Below are 22910 nucleotides of genomic sequence, written 5' to 3' on the forward strand. Positions count from 1 at the left end.
GTAAGATGGTATAAATATCACCCCTCACCCTGATCTTCAGTAGCTGAGAGCATGCGTGTGGCACACATCAAAAGAGACCCACACGCCCGAGCTCTTGTTTCTCATGGTGAAGAGCTCTGGTGAGGTCGTGGATTTTTTCTGACACGGCTTAAGTCCACTCAGTCCCTTAGGTTTTTCACCCCCATCATATTGTGACACATCTCTATTGTGACAGGAGCGGGCTTTTCCAGAATGATGATTCTGACTTATTATATGTTATAATGCTGTGGAATGAGCAGGTATCTCATAATTACCTTACAGTGGTGGTAGAAAATGTCATTGGTCATGATTAAAAACACAGTATATACAGAAGCTTATTGGAGGAAAAATACAACAAAGCTCACCATTTCTATTTTTCCTTGTACATGATAGAATAGTAATAATTTATGAAATTGCATATTTGAATTTCTGACCTTGATTAAACTGTTCAGGTTTTTTTCAATGAAATTAAGCAAACGATGCCATTTAAAACATTTGGTTTATGGCCACTGCCTAAAATTTTTAAGTATTTACCATGAACCACATTATTAATTAGGCAAGAAGATATTGTATGAACAGAAAACTGGGAATACTAACACAGAGCATTCAGTAATAGTACCATTAATATGAACAACAGTAAGGCTAGTTGTAAGGCTCCAGCAGTTTATCAGAAAAGAAATGCATTTCAGCCTCAGGTCAGATATTGTTGAGGAAATGTGCACTTTCTCCTCTTTATGTTAACCACTGATCAACATGTCAAGAAATGACCGGGGGGTGTTCCAGAAAGCGGGTTTAGTGAAAACTCTGAGTTAGTTAACTCAGAACAAGTATTAAACCTCTTAATAGAAGAGCCCTATGGCTTCATTCTTATAGCAAAACAAAGCCACAAGGCTCTACGCTTCATTCTTATAGCAAAACAAAGCCACAAGGCTCTACTATTTGGAGGTTTATTAATTGCTCTGAGTTAACTAACTCAGAATTTTCACTAAACCCGCTTTCTAGAACACCCCCCTGAAATCTGGCTAAGCCTGTTTTTGTTCATGAATGAGCAGTCCAGGGTTATGTTGTGGTTGCTGTTTTATTAAAAATGAACAGCAGGTGGCAGTATACATCTGCAAAGTAAGATATACTCAGCGGACGCCAGGCGTATTGTTAACTTCCCGACTTCAAACACATGACACAAGACACAGAGAGTGTATTGGAGTGTGTGAGAGTGTTGTTCAGATGAGTGAGAGTACTAAGTAAGTTTTGTAAATTTACCTCATCCACAGAATGAAAATTCTGTGAATATATATGTATGTATGTACCTATGTATGTGTGTATACACACACACACACACACACATATATATATATATGAAGAAAGCATGTCGAGCGATCATTTTGAATAGCCAGAACACGACAACTAAATTGTTCTAATGTCTAAACTTTTCCAAATTTCTGAATATTCACCAAGATTAACTTTAATGTAAGTTTGCATAATGAGGCATTGTGGAAACGCTGTAAAGGGATGTGACATAATGCTACAAACCAGGAAGGAACTATCCTTAATTTGACCACATGGTGGCACAAGAGGATTTGAAAAGAATGAGGGAGGATGGGAGGGGTGACGGCTGCTCTCGGTGTGGTAGCATGGGTACAACTTCAGAATACTTCACACATAGCATTGAAATTACCGAGAATGTAACAGCTCACAGCGAGGAGAAACCTGGATAATGAGCAAACTGCTCAGCTGTTTGACACATTAACCAGAGAGCACAGTCAATCCAATCTGCATTCGATTGTTCTTTGCACTTGTTCTTTGTGTGATCACTTCTGAAAGAAACCAGTCCTGAGCCAGACTGATGAGTTTTAGAAGGGAGAGCCGTTACCGGCAGTTGTCGTTCTCACTGAGGTTTAAACCGGATACCACCGTTTCAGCGGGCATTCGAAGAGAGCAAATAGCTTCTTATGGCAACTGTTGATGCCAGTTCTCCAAGCTCAAGCCATCAGAGCATAACTTGTCACTACGTAGGCCATTTTATTGACTATATTACGGCCTGTGACAGGGCTTTTTAATACAATGTGAGAAAATTCTTTAACGTGTTGGCCAAACCAACGTGTACGCGCCCTGTCCCTTATACACTATTATTTCATGGCAGAAGAGAAATATTAATTGAGAATCATTATGACAAATAAAGCTCAATTAATTGATTGTGTACTTTTTCAGTAGTACTTCAGAACTACATTACTTTTTATCATCTCTGAATCATTTCATTTGAACACCTTTGATAATGAAACCATGCTGTGTGAGTTTGGCGACATGACAACCAAGGCTTGAAAGAGAGAAAAAGAAAATGCATGAACATACACACAGAACACAACCGTGTTCATTCATTTCAGTAAGGATTGTTTATTTCATGTTATGCCACGCTTTTACAGCAACACTACAACTTCTCAAAAGCAACACAATACACATACTCTGTGCTCCGTACTGCGGCACAGTGAACGGATCTCTCAACAAAAAAATACTCAGGAGAGGACCAGAATCACTACAACTCACAAAAAGCTAAACAAAGATCTCTCGCACAATAACAGAGACACAATTAAGAGACCAATGCTACTGGGGGCTGCCAAAGCATACAGGGATGGGATCATTGACTTGTACTAGAAGCGAGATTCTGTGCCTTAACCTACAGACTTGGACCTTGGGTTTCACTGCCTTTTCCGACCTTCCTCCATTCCGTGAAGGGCATCTTGGCGTGGCTTTGATGTGTGGGAGTGAGAGCATGATGAAAACACTAAGGCCCAAGAATGGTTACCACTTCAGATGGGCCTCCTGAAGTTCTTGCCGGCAAAACGGGCCTTGTCTCCCAGCTCCTCCTCAATCCTGCACAGTCATATCAAATGTATTAATACTCATATTCAGCATTATGATTCATTTTTTCTCATAACCTCTTAAGGTCTCGCAAGACGTTCTCATTTAACCCACTGCATAATGGTTGTTGTTATGGACAATGCAATGAAATAGAGCAAAGCTTTCTTTTCAAACTGAAATGTCAAACATAATTGCTCTTAAAGTGTAAGGACATTGTCCAGCCAGTGAATACCCTGAATACTACTTCCCAATGGCTCATTATGCAGCAGTGCCATTGTCTCAGTATTTTGATGGAAGGTTGCTGTACTATGAATGTCAGATCAAAACTAATATAGCATCCAAATTTAATTTTATAATAATTTTTTTGCATTATTAGTCTGAATCTAAAAAAAACCCCAAAAAACACCAACCTCAGCAGCTGATTGTACTTGGCCAGGCGCTCAGATCGGCAGGGTGCGCCAGTCTTGATCTGAAGTCAGACAAACACACACACACACACACACACACACAGAGGAGACGATATGTATTCAGGATGTTCACTCACTTCTACACCATCACAACAGAAGTGCACTACAGCAATAACAATTACTAGGATGTGATGTAGGGACAGAGAAAAAGAATTATCGTGAATCGATATTGGTTTGCATACCTGGCCAGTGCAGAGTCCCACCACCAAGTCAGCGATGAAGGTGTCCTCTGTCTCTCCAGAACGATGGCTTACCATGACACCCCAGCCATTGGACTGTGCCAGCTTACAGCTACACAGAAAAAAGAAAATGAGTAAGTCAAACCAAACCAAAATTTCTAGTTGTGCTGTTTTATACTGTTAAAAAGACCGCAGAAACGTTTTATGAGGTTGAGAAACTCAAGAAATGAAAGGGCTAAAGTGCCAAGGGAACTCACGCCTGCAGGGACTCAGTGACTGAGCCAATCTGGTTAACTTTGAGTAGGAGGCAGTTGCAGGCCTTCTCAGAGACAGCCTTGCCAATGCGCTTGGGGTTGGTCACAGTTAAGTCATCACCAACCACCTGGATGCTGGTGCTGGCAGTGAAGTTGGTCCATGCCCCCCAGTCGTCCTGGTCAAATGGGTCCTCGATGGACACCACTGAGGAGAGAGGAGATTTTCATTTAGGACTCTGAGAGTAAGTACCTTAAAAACAATTACATATGTGGGTCTTTTAAGATGTCTGGTAATCTTAGAACTGTGAGAAATAATTTTTGTAACTCATCTTTTGCCAGACCTCAGACTAATACAATTTATAAGACAAGCGCCACAGAAAACTCAGCAGTAACAATGGTATATTGAAAAAAAATTAAAACTCAAAATTAAAAACGCATCAGTGTGGTTTTTACGCTACTCCATTCAACAAACATTTTAAGTTCTAGTGAAAAAAAAACATTTATGGGGAAAACTTTAACAGCTGTTCTAAATCCCCATCAGTGCTGGTATGGGAGCCAACTCATGATCCGTGTCATGGAGGGTATAGGTTTTCACGCATTAGCAAAGCTAAGCTGAGAGGCCTCAGGAGGTTAATTCATTAAAATCTTATTTGGCCTTTTGTTTAGCCTGCTCTAAGCCACAGTGTGGGAGATCATTAGGTTGAGATTCGATACGTCAAGCACCAAAGGAGATACTCCAGTACATAAACTCATTTTCACCACTGCATATTTAATCCCTGATTTCTAAAGTCATTACATTTTTTTTATTTAACGAGGTGCACCAGTCAAATTTTTTCGACAGGAAATTAAGGTGCCATAAAATGCTAAACATGCCCAACAGTGCTAATTTAAGCAATTATCCAGGGCACATGTGGTTTTTTTTGTTTGTTTGTTTGTTTTTTTCATGCTTGAAAGAAACCACAAACTTTAATATTTTGCATCTGCTGAGGTATAATGATGCCAAAACAAGGTGGAAGTCTCTCTTCTGTGTAACGGAATACATTCAAGAGGCCTGAATATAACTGAATCCAATGTGTTTTAGCTGTAGTAGAGCAATAATAACACTTAAGGGAAAGGATCCACTGATCTGGTTAACTGACCTGGGTAATCCTTCACAAAGCTCCTGTAGAGGTCAGCCAGTTGGTCAGGGGTGATGTAACGGCTGGGGTCGTCGGGGGATTTGAAGTCCAGGTCGTACTTGCCACCCTTGTAGAACTCGGAAGCAGCCACATCCATGCCGATCACAATCTTGTCGGTGTAGCCGGCTTTGCTGATGGCGTTCTTCAAAAGCTCCAGGGCTGGAGAGAAACCGTTTAATTATGATGGAATTCAAGTATCAAAGGACATGAGGTTAATGAGTGACAACAAAGGGGGTCTTGTTCTTCTGCTCTGAGGAATGGAGAACACCTCAGCAAATTTCCAATTCTTTCCCTATGCTTTGTTGAGACATAGAGAAAACAGAAAGTAAAGCATGTAATCAGCTGCGTCCAAGGCTGAGCAGGAATCCCTCAATGAAAAGAGTCTTTTATTTTACAAAAAAATTCAGTATTACCATCAGAGTTCAGGATTCACAACCGCCTCCCTTACAGCCTGATGTGCTTTAGTTGTGAAGGACAAATAATTGAGCCAAGCTTCATCACATTTGCATAAAAAAATGAAAATATGACCATGAAAGTTCAGTTTCTAGTATCCAGGATATCTGTCAGCAGTAAACCTTCTTTGCTGATGACAATGGCTAATTCTGCTGAAAACTCCAGTGCTACGTTTCTCAAGAATGGGCCTCTCTTTAAATGGTGCGAAGAAATTTACAGGCCTGGTGGTTTTTAAGTTTCACAAACTGCAAAATTAAAAGCTAGTTAAAGCCAATACTTCGTACATACAGTAATAGCTGCATATAATACCTATTAACATATAAAGACCAGAACCTATGTGCTATCTTTAAGTGGTTTTGAGCAGTAGTTTTATTTTACGGTGCAGCAGACTGTTCAACGCACAGGATCCCTGCTCGACAAGAGGCATTCAGCCATCTCAGCACCTCCACAAGTAACAGGGCCATAGTTCAGGTGGTTCACTGGCTGAGAGTCAGTTTATGCTCCTGGGTCGAAGCCTTTATTTAGAAATCATCTGTTGCTTGAAAGGGAGACATTCCCAGGCAAAGAGCTGAGAGGACTGGGGGGGGGGGGGGGGGGGGGGGGGTCTTAGAAAGGCCACACAACAGTTCTGCTAAAGGAAGTTTTCAGAAAGGGGTTAAAATACCTACCACACCAGACATGCTTGGATCAGTGTGGATCATGATCATCTATTATGGGAGGAACAAAATCTTCTCTGATATATATATATATATATATAAAATGGGCTGACCTCTTCTATATCTATATATACATAACAGATTAAGCAATGGATTTTTAGTCCTAAACTCATAGTGGATAGGCATTCAATGACCACCAAAACATGGTTGGCTATTTTATCAACATCCTTCACTAAGCCCAGAATCACGGGCAGCTTCTACTTTAGAACAATGCGCATCATTCACCAATATCCTGAGAAACGTCTATGTCAGATTCATGATGTGTTCTTAAACTGCAGAATTCTTTGCACTTTTTGCTAGCACCCCATTGTCCTCGTAAATTGAAAGCGTGTGCTAGTTGTTTCTAATTAGCACAGGTAAATGCCCCACCAACCCCCATAAAAGGACATGAGACTGCAGGGCCATGTGAACACACGGAAATCTATGGAAGCCCATTTCCGCCACATTAAAAAAAAGAGTCTGCTTAATTGCAACTTTATTTCTCGGAATTCCGAATTTATTTCTCACAATTCTGACTTTATTTCTCACAATTCTGACTTTATTTCTCGCAACTGTGACTTTTTTTCTTGCAATTCCAACTTTTGTTCTTGCAATTATGACTTCATTTCTTACAATTCTGATTTTTTCCTTGCAATTGTGACTTTTTTTCTTGCAATTCCAACTTTATTTTTCACAATTCTGTGTTCTTTTATAACAACCAACAAGTAGCTTGAGCCATCACTTCTGCTCCCGCTTTAATGGTTCAATGAAACGTGTGTACAGTAGCAGACAGGAGCAAAGGCTAGAATGGCTGCGTCTGCTCTGTCCAGGTATTTTAATATTCATCCATATGTTTAAAAGTAAAACTGACTGATTCTCACACACCTGCTTTACTACCTGTCTGGTTTCAGAATGGGATAACCCATAAGTACTGTATGTAAAACTACAGCTCACTTATCACAGTCTCCATATTGCTCTTTTTCGCTCATTGTACAAAAGTATGAATAAATATGCACTACATTCTGGAGAGTTACATGAAGTGTTAGTGTTGTGTTTATTTACTTTAAAATACTATAATGATTTGCAAAATAATGAAAATAATTATTAAAAAAATATTATAAATGATAAAAAAAATGACTGTAATTTAAATCCTATAACATTATACAACTGTAGACTTGAGGGAAACTCAATAAACAATTATTTTGTGCTGAAATGTGCTTAAGTGTGCTCTTCAGTGTGCATAGATTTTGGTCTTACCTAAGAACAAATCCCAAATAAGAAAACATTGGTGAATGTCAGAATCTTTGTGAAAACTGCGTAAGTGAGTTTTAAGAACAAATTTCTTCTTAAGAATGGTTGGTGAATAAGGCCCAATGATTTGAGACAGTGGTATGAACACACATTTTTCTTTTGTTTCTCACCCTCTTTGTTCTCAAGGATGTTGGGGGCAAAGCCACCTTCATCGCCGACATTGGTTGCATCCTTGCCGTACTTCTCCTTGATGACATTCTTAAGGTTGTGGTAGACCTCAGCACCAATGCGCATGGCCTCCTTGAAGCTGCTGGCACCAACCGGCAGAATCATGAACTCCTGCATGGCCAGTTTGTTGCCTGCATGGGAGCCACCATTAATGACGTTGAAGGCCTTGAAAACAGAGAGAAAAGATGCGTCAACAGTAAACAGTGTCTTTGAACCACGGCTGAGCACCACGGGCTAGAAAGAAACAGCATAAGAAAGCTTGTGAAAATATTTTGATGGTCATCATTAGAGCTTTTGAGGGCAGAGGCGGGTCTTACAGGAACAGGGAGAATGACTTCAGGGTTTCCAGCGAGGTCGGCTATGTGGCGGTACAGAGGGACCCCCTTCTCTGCAGCTCCGGCCTTGCACACAGCCAGGGAGACGCCCAGGATGGCGTTAGCACCAAATTTAGCTGTGAAATGAGAGCATTGAAGATGAATGAAATGAGTCCAACCATAAACAACAAGGGAAATCTAAGTTTTTTAGTTTTGTAAGACTCTATGCAGATCCTAGCTATGTCGTGTTCTGACAACTATTAATATAAAAGGTGTAACTATTGGTAAAAAATATTAATACTTATACTTGTAACTATCAATATAAAAGGTGTAGTGCGTAGCGGCAACTTACACTTGTTTTCTGTGCCATCCATGTCGAGCATCAGCTTGTCAATTTTCTCCTGCTCCAAGACGGACACGCTCTGTTTAACAGGGAGAGGAACCCCATCAGAGATAATGCAAACGCATTTTATGACAGGACCGTTACATTTCACTCAACACAAAGTCTGTGCATTGTTAATGTGTTCAAAGCATTCAAATTTACAAGACCATATCATGAAGAGATCAGCCTCAGCTTGTAACTACTGTCATAGCTAAACCTCACACTTACCCAGGCAAATATCAGATGGCTATGAGCAAAAAAAAAAAAAAAAAATGCACTGTACAATGTACATAAGTTAGCTCTATATGTTTATCACCCAACAGGAAACAGGCAGCAAGACATGAATAAATTAAATGTATTTAAGTGAAAAGGGGTGCCTACCATTTCTATTCATTGCTGAATACTGTGACAGGTTAAATGTGAGTTTATCTACAGTGATATTTCTCGCATACTTCTATATTAACATTTTCTGAGCTCTTGATTCTAGCACACATTTTCATGTTAGTTAAATAATGAATATTCCTACCTGGCTAACCAGAGCAGGTGCAATTGTTTTATTGATATGCTCAACAGCTTTTGAGACACCTGCAGGGAACAAGCAGACCATCACTGACCCGAGTACAACAGGAGCATGCAGAGCAGGCACGACTAGACGATCACAGAGTTGACTTTTCTGATTTAAACTGCTTGGGTCAAATTTTGTGGTTCATGTCACTGACAAAGGTTAGGAACACTGTTTTGGGACACTGTGATCATCCATAAATGCCCACTGAGATTAGTTCACAAAGCAAACCCAGGTCCATGCGTGTTTGAGCACTGTGTCATCTGAGATGTTAATGGTCCTTTATTTTAGTTTGTTTTGTTTTTTTTCCACACACGTTTACCTGATTACACAAAGCTGGGGCCAAGAACTCATTTACATATTTAACAGCTCTTTTCACCCCTGACAGAAGAGGGAAGAAAAAGTGCTGTCAGGAGAGCCAAAGAAGAAAGGAAAGAAGAAACTGCAGTAGAAGCCTATCCAAAACTAGAAACCAGTTTCAGTTCATTTCAGTGTCTAACTGATCTTTCTGAAATTACATCATATCATGTGTCCCAACAGTGTGCAAGAGAACTCATCTGAAATCAAAGACTCTGAAAGTCTGAGTTGGATACAGTGGAACTCTGTGGGAGTGTCATTGTACACTGTTTTTGCCCATCTCTTCTCTTATGTAGTGGGGAGACGACGCGAATTTAAAACATTTTAGAGATACAAATAAATAAAATGACCCTACAGGCTTGTATTACATCTTTTAAGGCCAGAGGAACTGTTTACGTCTTAGCAACAATGTAGCGCTCCCACTTGAAAATGCAAACTTGAAAATGGGCATATTTAGGGTCTTCCCCCGGCTTTTGCTCTTTGGTGTCTACGGTTGCCAGATCAAAGCTGGACTAAGGAGCAGTATCTAAGGAGATGAGCAGATCCACTGATGGGTCAATTCCATTCCCTGCAATCCACTTTAACAGTGAGCTCTTACAGTGTGTTTCATGTTGTCTAAGAGAGACCTACTACCCATGTAACCTACAACCGAAACTGGTCATGGTATGATGTTATTCAACATTTAACAGATAAGATTTTGAGTAACAGCAGGTCAAAGAATCTTAGAAAAAGAAAACTGAATGCGGATTACTGTGCGCAAATGGAAATAATCTAAATTAGTTAGAATAGTGAGATGTAACTTGTTGCATATATTCATTGAGTACTTCATAATTGTTATATTATATAGTAATTGAAAAATATTGCATGTAATTAGTTCTATACAAACTTTAGGATGTTATCAAATGACAGAATAATACTCAAACACACTGTAAAAATGCATTGTAAAATGCCAGTGTGTATATTGAGATAGCTGTGTTGACTACAGAAAAATATCCAAAATACATTGTTTGTTTGTTGCTGTTACACTAGTACTAAATAGAGAAAGTAAAGATTTATTGTACAGTTCATTCACACCTTTGCCCAGATAGCGTGTCTTGTCATTGTCACGGAGTTCCAGTGCCTCATAGATGCCAGTGGAAGCCCCGCTAGGCACTGCAGCTCTGAACAGACCTGAGAATGAACAAGATTAAGATGCATTTAAAACAGCTGCGACACAAACTGCTTACAAAAAAGGCTGTGAACCAGACAGCTCCAGTGTTCCTGACTCTGCAAATAGGAATAATTTGTCTTGTGATGTTGAATGCAGTTTGCCATGGAAACACGCAATGAACCTGTAAAGCCCCTCCCCCTCATCCACTGAAGGGAAAGGGATTACATAACAACACTGCATTTCCTTGAAAGGATGACAGTATGATAGACAGTGCTGGTACATGTACTGTCAGTATCTCTATATCTTTCATCAATATCTCAGCATATCTCAATACAGCAGAGACAGCTCCAGAAGTCTGTAAGGGAAAGCAACTCAAGTCAACGGGAGGGATTCTGGCATTATGAAAGCTCTTTGCCAGGAAAGACTGGGGGATTTCTCACAAAGCAGACTGTTGTGATGTAATACACCAGAAAACCGGGCATACATGGCAGTTTGAGGATGCCACACATTTACCACCTGTCAGCTCAGCTATGTGAAGCTAATCTGAATGTGACAATTGTATTCAGCGTCTGGCTAACTGAAAATCAGATTCTAACCGAAGCCAGACTCAAATTAAAAAGGGATTTAAAGCTTAACTGACTGGCGATTTAAGCTGTTGGTCTGGACTTTGCCAAACATCTGCACTAAAGAACCACTGTTAAACCGCTGATAAAATATGAATATGAATGAATTTTGAACAATATTCCAAAAATGAAGCTGGATAATACTGTTACTAAGAGTAAACTGAATGGCTAATCCTTGGTCTAGAAATGACACTTCAAATCATCCTTTTATGTTCTAATAACTGACATGTTACACTAAGTTGATAAACTGAAATACTTCAAATTTCTAAAATCGCTGATAAAATGACTATATTATTAAATGAAATGATTCTGAAGTGGGTGTGCCGTTTTATGACCTCCTGGTGTGTGCTTCCTGATGGCCCTGAACAGCCAAAATAAACACTACAGTACTGTGTCCCTCCCACAGATGTGAGGCAATAGAATTATGTAATACCTTGTAGTAGACAAATTATTTCAGGAAGACCTATTTCTGCTTGCACAACCAATCCAGTTTCAAGACTAAAAGGAAATATAAAACGAGGCTTGGCAAAAAGCAGAGGATTGCAACAGACTAGATTTCTTGTAAGGAAATGTAGAAGGGTAGAACTCCAGCACAAAAGGCAGCAAACCAAACAACCGGCATGTTGAGCTGCATCTATACCAGCCAAACAAAGCCTGTTCTGTTTCTACTAAATAATGAAGAGACAAGTTTCTACGTATGGCTGTTTTTTTTTCCTCAAGCTGGTTACCCTATTCAATGTTCCTATGCACTTGTACACTGTTTATCTTCTCCCCAGCTGGTCAGCCGACTCAATGTGTTTCATTAACAGTCCGGTCAACCGACATACTCTAAATAGACGCTTTGTTTTGGACTCTCATTCATTAAAGGTTAATATCGGATAGACACAAGAGAAGTACAAATTTTTCAAAACTGTATAAATTAAAAAGAGGAGCCTACTGTGAGATAAAATGAAAATACATTAAAATAAAACAGATTAATAAAATATTAGATTGATGTTTTAAATCAGGGAAATACTAGGCGCAATAATCCAGAGATCTGAGAAACATGTTATTCTATAATACACCAAAGTCATAACAAAATATGGCGCATTAACCTATAATTGAAACTGTGGTAAAAGCTACACTGTGGAGGGAAGCAATGTGAAATGCCCACTATGTGGTTGGTTTTCTGTTTTCAAGTATAGAGCATTACAAAGTGGCAATGCTATCCATGCAGTGTACCGTTACATTCGCTATTTTTAACTGTCCACCACCTGATCTACTGCTTTTATTGGATACCCACTCTCTCTGGCAACAGAGGGGAGCTCACAAGCTCCCAGCTCAACAGAACTACAGCATTTTCTCTCTTCCTCACAGTCTGGCAAGACTAGACACAGTATCAGTCACCCCAATTTGTGTATTATTACCTTAATAGACACAAATGTTTTCCCATTATGGTTACACTTGACATATGGGTAATGGGTTACTACTTTGGCACTATGTCCAGGGTAATTCTACTGTTTACATAATTATTATGTTTTGGTTCAACTCCTCAGCTATGAAAATCACCCTGACTGCAGATGCAATATTATTATTTCTATGCAAGTCATACACTAGTGCATAGGGCCAAAAACAACTGTCTTTTTAATCGAGAGACAAAAACATAAAATCAGGAGAGGAATACTAATTACTTCCGCACTTATTACATCATTAACAAGCAATCCCAGTCTTACTCTGTGTCATGTTTTATACCTTTCTTGGTGTAGAGATCGACCTCCACAGTGGGGTTCCCACGGGAGTCGAAAATCTCACGAGCATGAATCTTCAAGATGGACATGTTGCAGGATCTGAGCAGAAAAAAATACAGAATTAGTGAGGGAGACATCCAGACTTTTTCTAGAGTCATCTAATTCCATACACTTAAATAAATTTGAAACTACTTTGGAAAATGTTAATAATTGCGGCTGAGGCAAAGGACACACGAACTGTGTCTCATAGGGAAATACCATCACAAGTTACATGGACAGAAATGTCTATTGGTCAGGACCAAAGTAATGACAGATACCTCTGTCCATTAGACAACCATATCAGATTTACAATTTTATGGAATACATTGTATAACAAAAACTGACCGAAGAAATCCTGCAGGAATAAAAACCATGTCATTGACTGCTCATATGGAAGGGCATGGAGGGAGACTGCAGTGGCACTGTGACTAAGCAAAACTGATCAACTAGCCTGCAGGCTAATCAAAGGCAGACAACACAAGCCTTTCAAACTGATGCTGGCTGATCTTTAGACACACCTAATATGTCCCATTTCATTTACCTTAGGCTATACTTTCCAATGAGCATTGAAACCCAAAGCACAAGCACAAGTGTGACTCAACATAGCCTCACTGTGTGAGTAGGCCCAAAGGAAATAATTCATCTAGCACGGATGAAATGAATCACTTGCGGTGGCAACTGATTTGAAGGGCCTGGTCTTTCACCAAAATTACATCAGCATCCACATGGTCCCATTCATTGGTTAATGCAAAATCATTTAAACTTGAGAGTACCGTTAAATAAAATATACCTACAGGAATACAGCTGTGAATAAGTGAGCTACTGGTTTGCCTCACACCACACTTATCAAGTCAACGGCCCTGTTTCCTACAGCACATCCAGTGATGCAGCATATCGTGACTTCCACAGCCAGTGCTCCTACAGCTGAACACAGACAAGCTATTAATGATAAGAGTGTGGCTGCAGGATATCAAAATATATGCTAGTGTAGGGAATATGTTAAGCTGTTTCACGATATGTTATTTTGTTCCTCTAAGGGAGACCTAAAAATTCCTATCAATGCTTCAGCCAGCTCCAACAAAGAATTACAGATTTCTACTCACTGGTATAGGCAACAACAAGCACATCCATTTCTGCTGGACCAATAGAAAATCCTATGGCCTTAAATGTAGGCATGGAAACTTGCCACTGGCCACAAAGCAGTGAGTCGGGTCTATGCCGAGACAGACAGCAGCATGTGACCCTGCCCCCTGCTACAGTGTACCCGGCGGTACAAGGTGTGCATATTGCTATTTTAATGGAATATTGGCTTTTAAAGCATCTGAAATGAGTCACGCGTGATAAAAAAAAAAGACACTGAACTTCACTACTACCTGTGCAGAGCAAAATCGTATAATCCTTTGCTCTCTGCTTCTTTGATTGTGAAAATGCAGCAATTTGAAACACAAAGGGTACATTTGCTCTGCAGTATCATGTCTGTCCAAAAACAAAACTATAACTTTAGACATCAAAACCTGGAAAAGCTGAATGTAACGACAGCCTTGTTTGTTAACAAGATTATTACATCAGTAGGATTAATATTTAAGAGCGTTTTTGTACACTGTGAACAGCATGAATTGTGCATCGCTGTGTGATACATGTATATTTTTCCAGGGTGCGCATGTTCCGAACACACCCCCTCTACACATAGCAGAAATCCGCTAGCCAGCAACTAGTTGCCAAAATCAAGTGGCACTTCAACGTATCAACTTGCGCCTCCAACCAAAACGTTTCGAACTTTCTATGCCATTCTTAAGATATAAATGAGAAAAACGTCCACCCCACTTGCTGGTTGTAACTTGACACCGAGAGCCCTGTATACAAACCACTCACAGTATGAAATCTCCAAGTGACAGGCGTGATATAAATAGACCACATCAACTTGGAGCGAGGCACATTCTTGTCGACAGAACAAGCTAGTTTGCTGCTGGGTAAAATACGGAAAACACAAACTACATGCTCCAAACTGATCATTTGAGTGAAAGCATCACCTGCGATCTTTCTGATTTACATAACTATGAATGTCTAAGAGCAGACCTTGCCGCATGATACATAAAAAATGACTCTAAATAGTAAAAATGATCTTGTCGTTCAAAGAGAATAACGCTGATTTTGTATGAAATGCGTCAGTTTTTTGCTAGTACACAATGTTCAGAACTCGTCTTACCTTGTCCGGCCTAGCTGTGTGCAAGGACAGTACTGTACCGTTGAAGCAAGCAGAGAAGGCAATGGGTGCAGTATAGCGTGCTGATAAATGGAGGGGATGAGGAAGAAGCCCGAGGAGTATGATTGGCTAGACCAGTCTCACGCGGCACGCTATTGAGCGTGCGAGGAGAAGTGCACGTTCTCTGCCATCACGACCCCGCCCCAAATGGATGCAGGCATCTGATTCATTCAATCCTGTATCCTCTACTACGCTACATAAAATCCCTTAAAAGCGCTCAAAAAGTAAAATATGTTCAGGTAAAAATATGATGTCATTACACTGAACATATGGTTAACCTAATATATCATTATGCTTTGGTGGAGCATCCATTCATAGTCGTGATGGTCATGAACTGACGCATTGTGGAGTACGTGCAGAGCATCAGCTACAGCCAGACATACGTCACTGTAGTTACTTCCATCAGTAGCAGTGACTTGCTGTACTCGTTAGCTTTCAAGTTTTTGAAATTATGCAGTTATCAGTGAGGCTGTCTGAATTTATTTGTATTGTTTCGAATCAGCTGTTGAACTGAAACATTTTTAGTAATTTCGATGCGTGTTTTTTCTTTTTCTTTCTTTTTTTTTTTTTTTTCCAAAACGTGTCCGCTGGATTAGGTGGCATGTCTGTTGCGTAATGTTTTATAATGGTAGTGCTTCCCTTAGACACATGCGAATGAGCAAAGGGCTCAGACTACCCCCAGCCAAAATGAAGATGAGCTCTTAAGCATTTTAAGGGTATTTTGCTCTTTATTTAAATAAAGAAATACTCCCCCTTTTTGTGATTATCTCCATTTAATGCACCTACTAATATTTTCCAAATATGGAAATGGTTACCAGTCCTCTATGACGGGGAATTCCCTCTCACAGACGGAGTAATAAACACTGTAACATTACTTTAAAATTTATTTTCTAAGTGCACACTCCTCTATATTCGTAATGAACGATGCCCTTCATGCAAAAGCACGAAGTAGCCTACTGCTACTTGGTGCAGTGAATGACTTTGAGCAACAATGACTTTGTAATTTGCGACATCCAGTGGCCGATCCGAGCAGCAGCAGTTCCGTAAAGAGACATTTCTTTGCACTTTTCGGGCTTTTCAGTGGGTATGAAGTAAATAGGGGAATGGCTAATTTTAGGATAGAACTTTAGAAGTTTTAAAAGATGTTTTTATTCATTAAATGAACATAAATGTAGTTAATTCTTTGTTGGCTATGACTGACAAAATGATTCTAACTTTAGGTATCGTATGACCCTTTTAGAAAAAAAAAAGAACTTGTTTTACAGGCCCTTTCCAATCCTTTACCTTGGAAACGCTTTAATGGCTTTCAGTGTTCGTTCAAACAATTCAGACTGGAATGGTCCGACATGTTTCAACAAGCATTCAGCACTTCTCCGAATGACTTTGCAAAATTTCCCCACTAACTGTTCCATATCACAGAGGGTGAAAGTAATTTTGCCATTTGTTTATATATAGTGACATTATGAGAACATTTATAATTTAAAAATGACCCTCCGAAAAGTGAACCAACATGTTGATGGCCTACAGATTCTTGAGCTGTCAAGGCAAGGATTTTGCCTCTTTGCTTGGGTGTCTAGCCTATTTTTTACTATAACATGGAGGAAGAAACTAAGCAAATCACAAAATTATTCAAACCTTTGTAACAATTGTTTCTACAACCTCTTACCATCATCAGTAAAGGATAAGCCTAATCACTCCATCCCCATATGCAGACACAACATCGGTCAAATGTGATATCCTTTATTTATAGAATGAATTCCCATGTATTTATTTATTATTAGACTATGCACACATTGTTACATAACAATGCATGACTGTCACAAAATCGCTCTGCGACATTATATGTATTCGTGCTACATTGTTTTACCGTGGAAAAATACACATCAGTTCCACCTCTCCAAAATCAACAGTACAGGCCTCAAGTCACTCCACATAGTAAATCCTTCAATGTGAAAAGCTCACTCAAATATGACAGAGACTACATGATCCCACTCTAATCAAAGTGGAAATATACAAGTTAATTCAACTCTAGTTTACAAACAGCAGTTTTACTTTTCATATTTACTTAATTTGCGAACACTCAGTCAATCAGAATGAATTCCTTCTCATAAGTGTTTAAAGTAAGATGTGGTGCCTTGGATAAAAGACTGATGTGACGCAAGTTGGAATACACAATCATTATCCAAAACTAACAATTTACAAAGAGTGCACTAACGCAAGGTTTGAGTATAAACAAGAAAATGGGGAGATGTGCACAAAAGACAAAAATGTGCTCGGGAAATAGTCAGATGTTTAACTGACTCCCACAGCTGCCTGTTAGTGTGTCCGGTGATGTCTGTACTACGGTATGATTGCCCGCCCTCGGCATTTCGTGTATATACTCTTTCCTAAAAGCTTGCGAAGTCGATATCAGAATCAAGTCCTGTGTGAACAACACTGTAACAGGGAGTAGGCTCGCCCGAGGGGTTCTCCCATCAGAGTTTTCACAGCGTACTTCACCTCTTTGTCAGTAGTAATCTGTGTGCAGAAGCTAAGCTGTGCGTAACAGGACAAAATCGGGATGGAGTGTTTTTCCATTCTCGTACAATTCCTCTTGGCAAGAGTTGTTTTCGCTGGGATTGGTGGAACGCACTGGACATACTCGGGTAAAGTAAAGTAATTTCTACCTACAAATGGCCTCGTTTTTCCTTCATTCCAAATATCAAGCTCCAGAGTAACACATAGGCTACAGCTGGCGTATTCTTGTGTGTTGTTAATGTACATTATGCAAATTCACCTAACACGCATATACAGTGCGAAACCTTCAAAATTAGGATCACTTAGAATTTGGCAACTGGCTATCACAATTAAGTAGCAAATCTCAGTTTTTAAATGAGCTACACAGAATCTACTTTACAAGTCATTCAAAATTCTGAGATTTATTTTTCCAGGATATCGCTTTCCTCACAGTTTTCTTAGTGTTTAGAGGACATAGGGATCACTATGTCACCCTTTCCAACTCCTACACTGTTAAACATTGAAACTCTGAAAACACAAAAAAAAGCCATACATTTTTGAGAAAGTTTTTAAAGTAAATTTGGGGTGATTCAACTACATGCAATTTCCAGCAAGATATACATTTCCAGTTCAAACTATTATAGCAACAGCCAACCTCATCAATGATTAACGAACTTGCTAAAAATGTAAAAATAATTCTCACCTACACAGATGTATTTCGAAAGTATACTTAGACTAGCAGTCCTGTTGCCAGACTTTATCATGAACCTTTTTTTAATCAGAGACAACAAGTGATACTGTGGGGGTGCTCGAGAGAAAATAAATAAATAACACTCGTCTGACTAGTTTATACAATTCAAATCTTCTTAATCTTTCCACATGGGCTCTCAGAGGGGGCCCTGGACCAGAAGCACTGGGCAGAGGAGTATCCCGCTTGCGGCGGACGCAACCAGTCCCCTATCGATATCCAGCGGCGCAGTGTGCGTTACAACCCGCGCATGTTGCAGCTCGAACTTACGGGCTATGATGAAAGGCTTGGCAAGTTTCCTCATGACCAACAATGGGCATTCAGGTAATGTTAAAAAAAAATGTTTAAAAAATCGCTCTCCAACAAATACAGCATTTCCGGGTAATGAGGGTCCCTTTCTCCGTATTTGGCTAAATTTCACCAGACACAGTTGTTGAAAAGTATAATATTACACTCTGCTGAAAGGTACCACATTGACTCGATGCCAGCTATGACGCCACCTTGTGTCTGTATATTGTCAGTGTCTTGTAACCAATGGAGGCAATTTATTAAAGACTTTAAACTTCAGAGACATGTGCTGTTTGTTTCCCTTCACCTTCTTCATTTACATATGCTTCCTGGTGGCTCTAAGAGACAATAAAAAAAGCTAATTGTCCAAAGCTGTATTTCAGGAATCAACCTCTACTTTTTGATTGGTCACATGCAGTATACTCATGCCATAGGCATTGTAACATTTATAAATGGGCTTTTCTTTGCATAACCCCTTCACATTAAAAACTAACGTAAAAAAAAAAAAAAAAGATGCTAATGAAACAATTGTACCATGCAGTACGGGTAGGATGTTTCTCCAGTTTACATATTATTTTGAACAACTGTGGGATATTGTATATCTATCTTGACAGTTCAAATTGAACTACCACCTAGTATGATGATCACTGAGGGGCTGCCAGCACGTTACACAGCTGTTCAGATGCACCTGCATTGGGGAGGCTGGGACCTGGAGGCAAGTGGAGCTGAGCACACCTTGGATGGCATCCGTTACATGGCGGAGGTGAGTCACATGTCCTTCTGTTGTGTTAAATTTTTAATTTCCTCTTCCCTATCACTATCCTACTTTGTGCAGGGCTTGAAAATTCATTAACCTAAATAAAGATACAAAATATCTACAGTGAGACAAATAGGCTGGTCTTATTTTCTTTGAGTAAGCCTCATTTTGTAAGATTTTAACACCACAAGATGAGCAGTGATAATTGATGTGTTGGCTGACTATTAAACACTCGACTGAAATTTGGGATTGCTAATGGATTAAATCATTTTCCCTCGTGCAGACATAACCAGTCATTAGAAATTTGCTATGTGACTTTCATGAAGCTGCTCTCTTTCCTATCAGCATGTCACATACCCATTTCTTGGAAATGACATCATAGATTTGGCCGATTGCTTTGTCCTGCGTGATGTCTTTTTTTACAGCTCCACATTGTCCACTACAATTCTGAGAAGTACAAGAGCTTTTCTGAGGCTAAAGATAAGCCTGATGGACTGGCAGTTTTGGCCTTCTTCTATGAGGTGAGAGCTGAAGTTCTCAATGAATCTGTACATGCTGGCAGATACAAATAACCTGAGTCCCAGATTGATCATATTCTCATATTTGTAACTGGAAAAATGTTTTTGACATAATTTACATTTATTCATTTGGCAGACGCTTTTATCCAAAGTAACTTTGAAGAGATGTAATTCAATATAGTGATAAGACTTCATGAAATAATCTTCGGTACAACACTGCCACCTTGAGGAAACAGAGTAAACTACATAGTTTTCTTGCTATCTGCACAAAAACATGGGCAAACATCTTTTAAGAATACAGATTTAAGAATTCTTCTAAAATGGATCAATTATGGCTTTACAAATGATGCATTTGTTTGTAGTTTATAGAAAGACATCCTATGCAATACTAAGCTTGCAGGCTGTGGTGAAGTGGTAGTCTGGAGTGTGTCAAACATTTTTTGCCCTAAATGGATTCATTGATCAAGCCCTTGCATGTTGGCCTACTGGCTGACATTTCAGCTGCAGACGAATAGGTCCAAAGCATTGACAATCAATGATATAGTAGGTCATTTCTTTTGGCAACTGGTATCCTATGCGAATAGAACTGTAATTCAGCCACTGAGTTGCATCTCTACCAGTGTTTCAGTAATAGCTGACCTTTTAACATAGTCTTGTTAGCTATGAAATGTGAAACCTGTGTTCTCTTCAAATATCACTCACAACATTTTAAATTATGGTTAAGCTGTGTCCCTATCTCGGTGCATTTTTTAAGATGTGAAATGTCAGTTATGTTGAAGATTTTTTTTGGTCTGCAGGATGGACATTTTGAAAATACCTACTACAGTGATTTCATATCCAACTTGGCAAAGGTCAAGTATGCGGGTGAGACATTGTTGCTTGTACAACACAATTTCAAGGATGCTTTCTTTCACTAGTTTAATATTTCTCACATCAATTTTCATGCCTCCTGTACACCTTATGCTCTAATTTCTGTGCACTTTACAGGCCAGTCCATGAACATCTCCACTTTAAACGTCCGTTCCATGCTTCCTGAAAACCTCTCTCACTTCTACAGATATCATGGCTCTCTCACCACGCCGCCCTGTTACGAGAGCATTCTCTGGACCGTGTTTGACACTCCAATCACTCTCTCTCACAATCAGGTCCTTGGCTTACTTAGTGCAATAGATACAGTATACTTACAAACAAAATGATCGCGTACGTTATGCAGTCTCATACTGTATCATGTTTCATTTCATAAATGAATAACAGCGTGGATACCGTCTGTTCACAGATCAGGAAGCTGGAGAGCACTCTGATGGACCACGACAACAAAACTCTGTGGAATGACTACCGTATGGCTCAACCGCTCAACGACCGTGTGGTGGAGTCCTCCTTCCTTCCCCGTTTGGGCAAAGGCAGTATGTGAACTTCCACTCCCTGTGCTCTCTCTCTCTCTCTCTCTCTCTCTCTTCTCTCTCTCTCTCTCTCTCTCTCTCTCTCTCTCTCTCTCTCTCTCTCTCTCTCTCTCTCTCTCTCCCTCACTCTCTCTCTCTGTCTCTCTCTCTCTCTCTCTCTCTCTCTCTCACTCTCTCTCCCTCACTCTCTCTCTCTCTCTCTCTCTCTCTCTCTCTCTCTCTCTCTCTCTCTCTCTCTGGGATTTAATACTTATAAGAGTGCTAAATTAACCATATGCAATAATGATTTTTCTCATGTTTCTAATTTTACTCAGCGTTTTGTCGTCAAGAGGAGATTGAGTCCAAGCTTTTGAAGATTGAGAGCCTGATTACCTCTCTTGGCAAGCACATTCACTCAGGTGGGTTAACTTTAGGTTTTAATGTTCTTCTAGAAGCATATAAATTCTCTTTTTGATATTCTGTTTTTCTTCTTTCCACTTAGACGATAAGGAGGATTCAAGGTCCAGCAGTAAGGGTGAATGCCAAAGCCTCTATGCCTTATTACAATTCTGATTTTGTTTCCTGAGTGTTTGATATCTCAGCCTCTTCAAATATGTTCAAATTCAATAGCTTTTTACTATTGTTTATCAACAGTAATGAGGTAAATTGCTTGTTTGTTTTTTTTTAAGATCCTCGGGATCTGTCCTCAATGATACTTCACTTTCCGGAGAAAAAATTGGAAAGTTATGCTTTGGCTGACCTGACTCATCCTATGGACCTCCACACCTTCACGGTCTGCATGGACATTCGCCTTAGGCCCAGACCAGTTCACACGGTGCTATCTTACTCCAGCTCTGGCAACGACAACGAACTGGTGATCGTCCTGAGCGATCAGGAGGTGGGACTGTGGATTGGCAATGAGTTCATCAACCTCCCCCACAACCTCCGCTCCCGAGACTGGGCCAATTACTGTGTGACCTGGTCCTCCCACACTGGAGGAGCAGAGCTGTGGATCAACGGTATTGTAGGAGAAGAGCAGTATCTGCAGGCCGGTTACTCCATAAAGCCAGGTGGGGTACTCATCCTGGGAAAGGATCAGGACGGATTCCTGGGCATCTCGGATTCGGATGCTTTTGTGGGCCACATGACGGATGTGAACATTTGGGATTATGTGCTCAGTGCAGCGGAGATTCGGGAACAGATGGAGTGTGAGAACGATGTTATGAAAGGGAATGTGTTGAGTTGGGGCGGCACTCAACTCAGCCTGTATGGAGGAGTTGAGCTGCAGGCAAAGCACAAGTGCCCCTTACTGACTGACAGGCAGCCTTAACTGTATGGAGGACTGAGGACTGGAAAAGAGTTTCAGTCAGCTCCATTTTTAAACAGCAAGTGATGGTCTGACTTGAAAACGAAACGTTGAAATTCTATGTTTTGCAATATCTTATGTTTTTTAGCCAGTGATTTGAATATTGTCTGTGTATTTCAATGAAACTGACATTAGCTCTTCATTACTGACTCACAGTGGCCCCTTATTTGCTCTGGTGATATCGTCAAATGCATTAAAGATGCTACTTCACCGGTTTAACAATCACCATATGAGCTAAAATATCAGATCAGTTTTATATACCCTCAATCACAATGCCATATTCAAACATTACCGAGCATTACATAGCAGTGTGAAATGTAAGCTTTAATGCTATACCTGTTGTTGGAAGTTGGAAAAGCCAC

General features: G+C 39.9%; 2 protein-coding genes across 2 annotated transcripts; one reads left to right on the forward strand and one right to left on the reverse strand.

The window, feature by feature from the left end:
• Positions 1–2398: 2398 nt before the first annotated feature.
• eno1a (enolase 1a, (alpha)) lies at positions 2399–15019 on the reverse strand. Its single transcript, XM_030767390.1, has 12 exons — positions 14940–15019; positions 12699–12793; positions 10269–10364; positions 8802–8860; positions 8246–8315; positions 7897–8030; positions 7522–7744; positions 4914–5111; positions 3778–3979; positions 3524–3632; positions 3285–3343; positions 2399–2886 (listed from the first exon to the last, which is right to left on the reverse strand). The coding sequence occupies exons 2-12, from the start codon at positions 12781–12783 to the stop codon at positions 2823–2825; spliced, it is 1299 nt and encodes a 432-aa protein (XP_030623250.1). The 5' UTR covers positions 12784–12793; positions 14940–15019; the 3' UTR covers positions 2399–2822.
• A 2537-nt stretch (positions 15020–17556) lies between these two features.
• ca6 (carbonic anhydrase VI) lies at positions 17557–22512 on the forward strand. The gene is given in 10 exon segments (XM_030767730.1): positions 17557–17646; positions 18386–18532; positions 18534–18564; positions 19143–19291; positions 19711–19806; positions 20601–20667; positions 20791–20948; positions 21080–21206; positions 21518–21601; positions 21872–22512. Coding segments are annotated over 10 exon segments (1590 nt in total).
• The last annotated feature ends 398 nt before the right edge of the window (positions 22513–22910 follow it).

The sequence above is a fragment of the Chanos chanos genome, chromosome 3 (genome assembly GCF_902362185.1).
Source record: "Chanos chanos chromosome 3, fChaCha1.1, whole genome shotgun sequence".
Taxonomy (NCBI): Eukaryota; Metazoa; Chordata; class Actinopteri; order Gonorynchiformes; family Chanidae; genus Chanos; species Chanos chanos.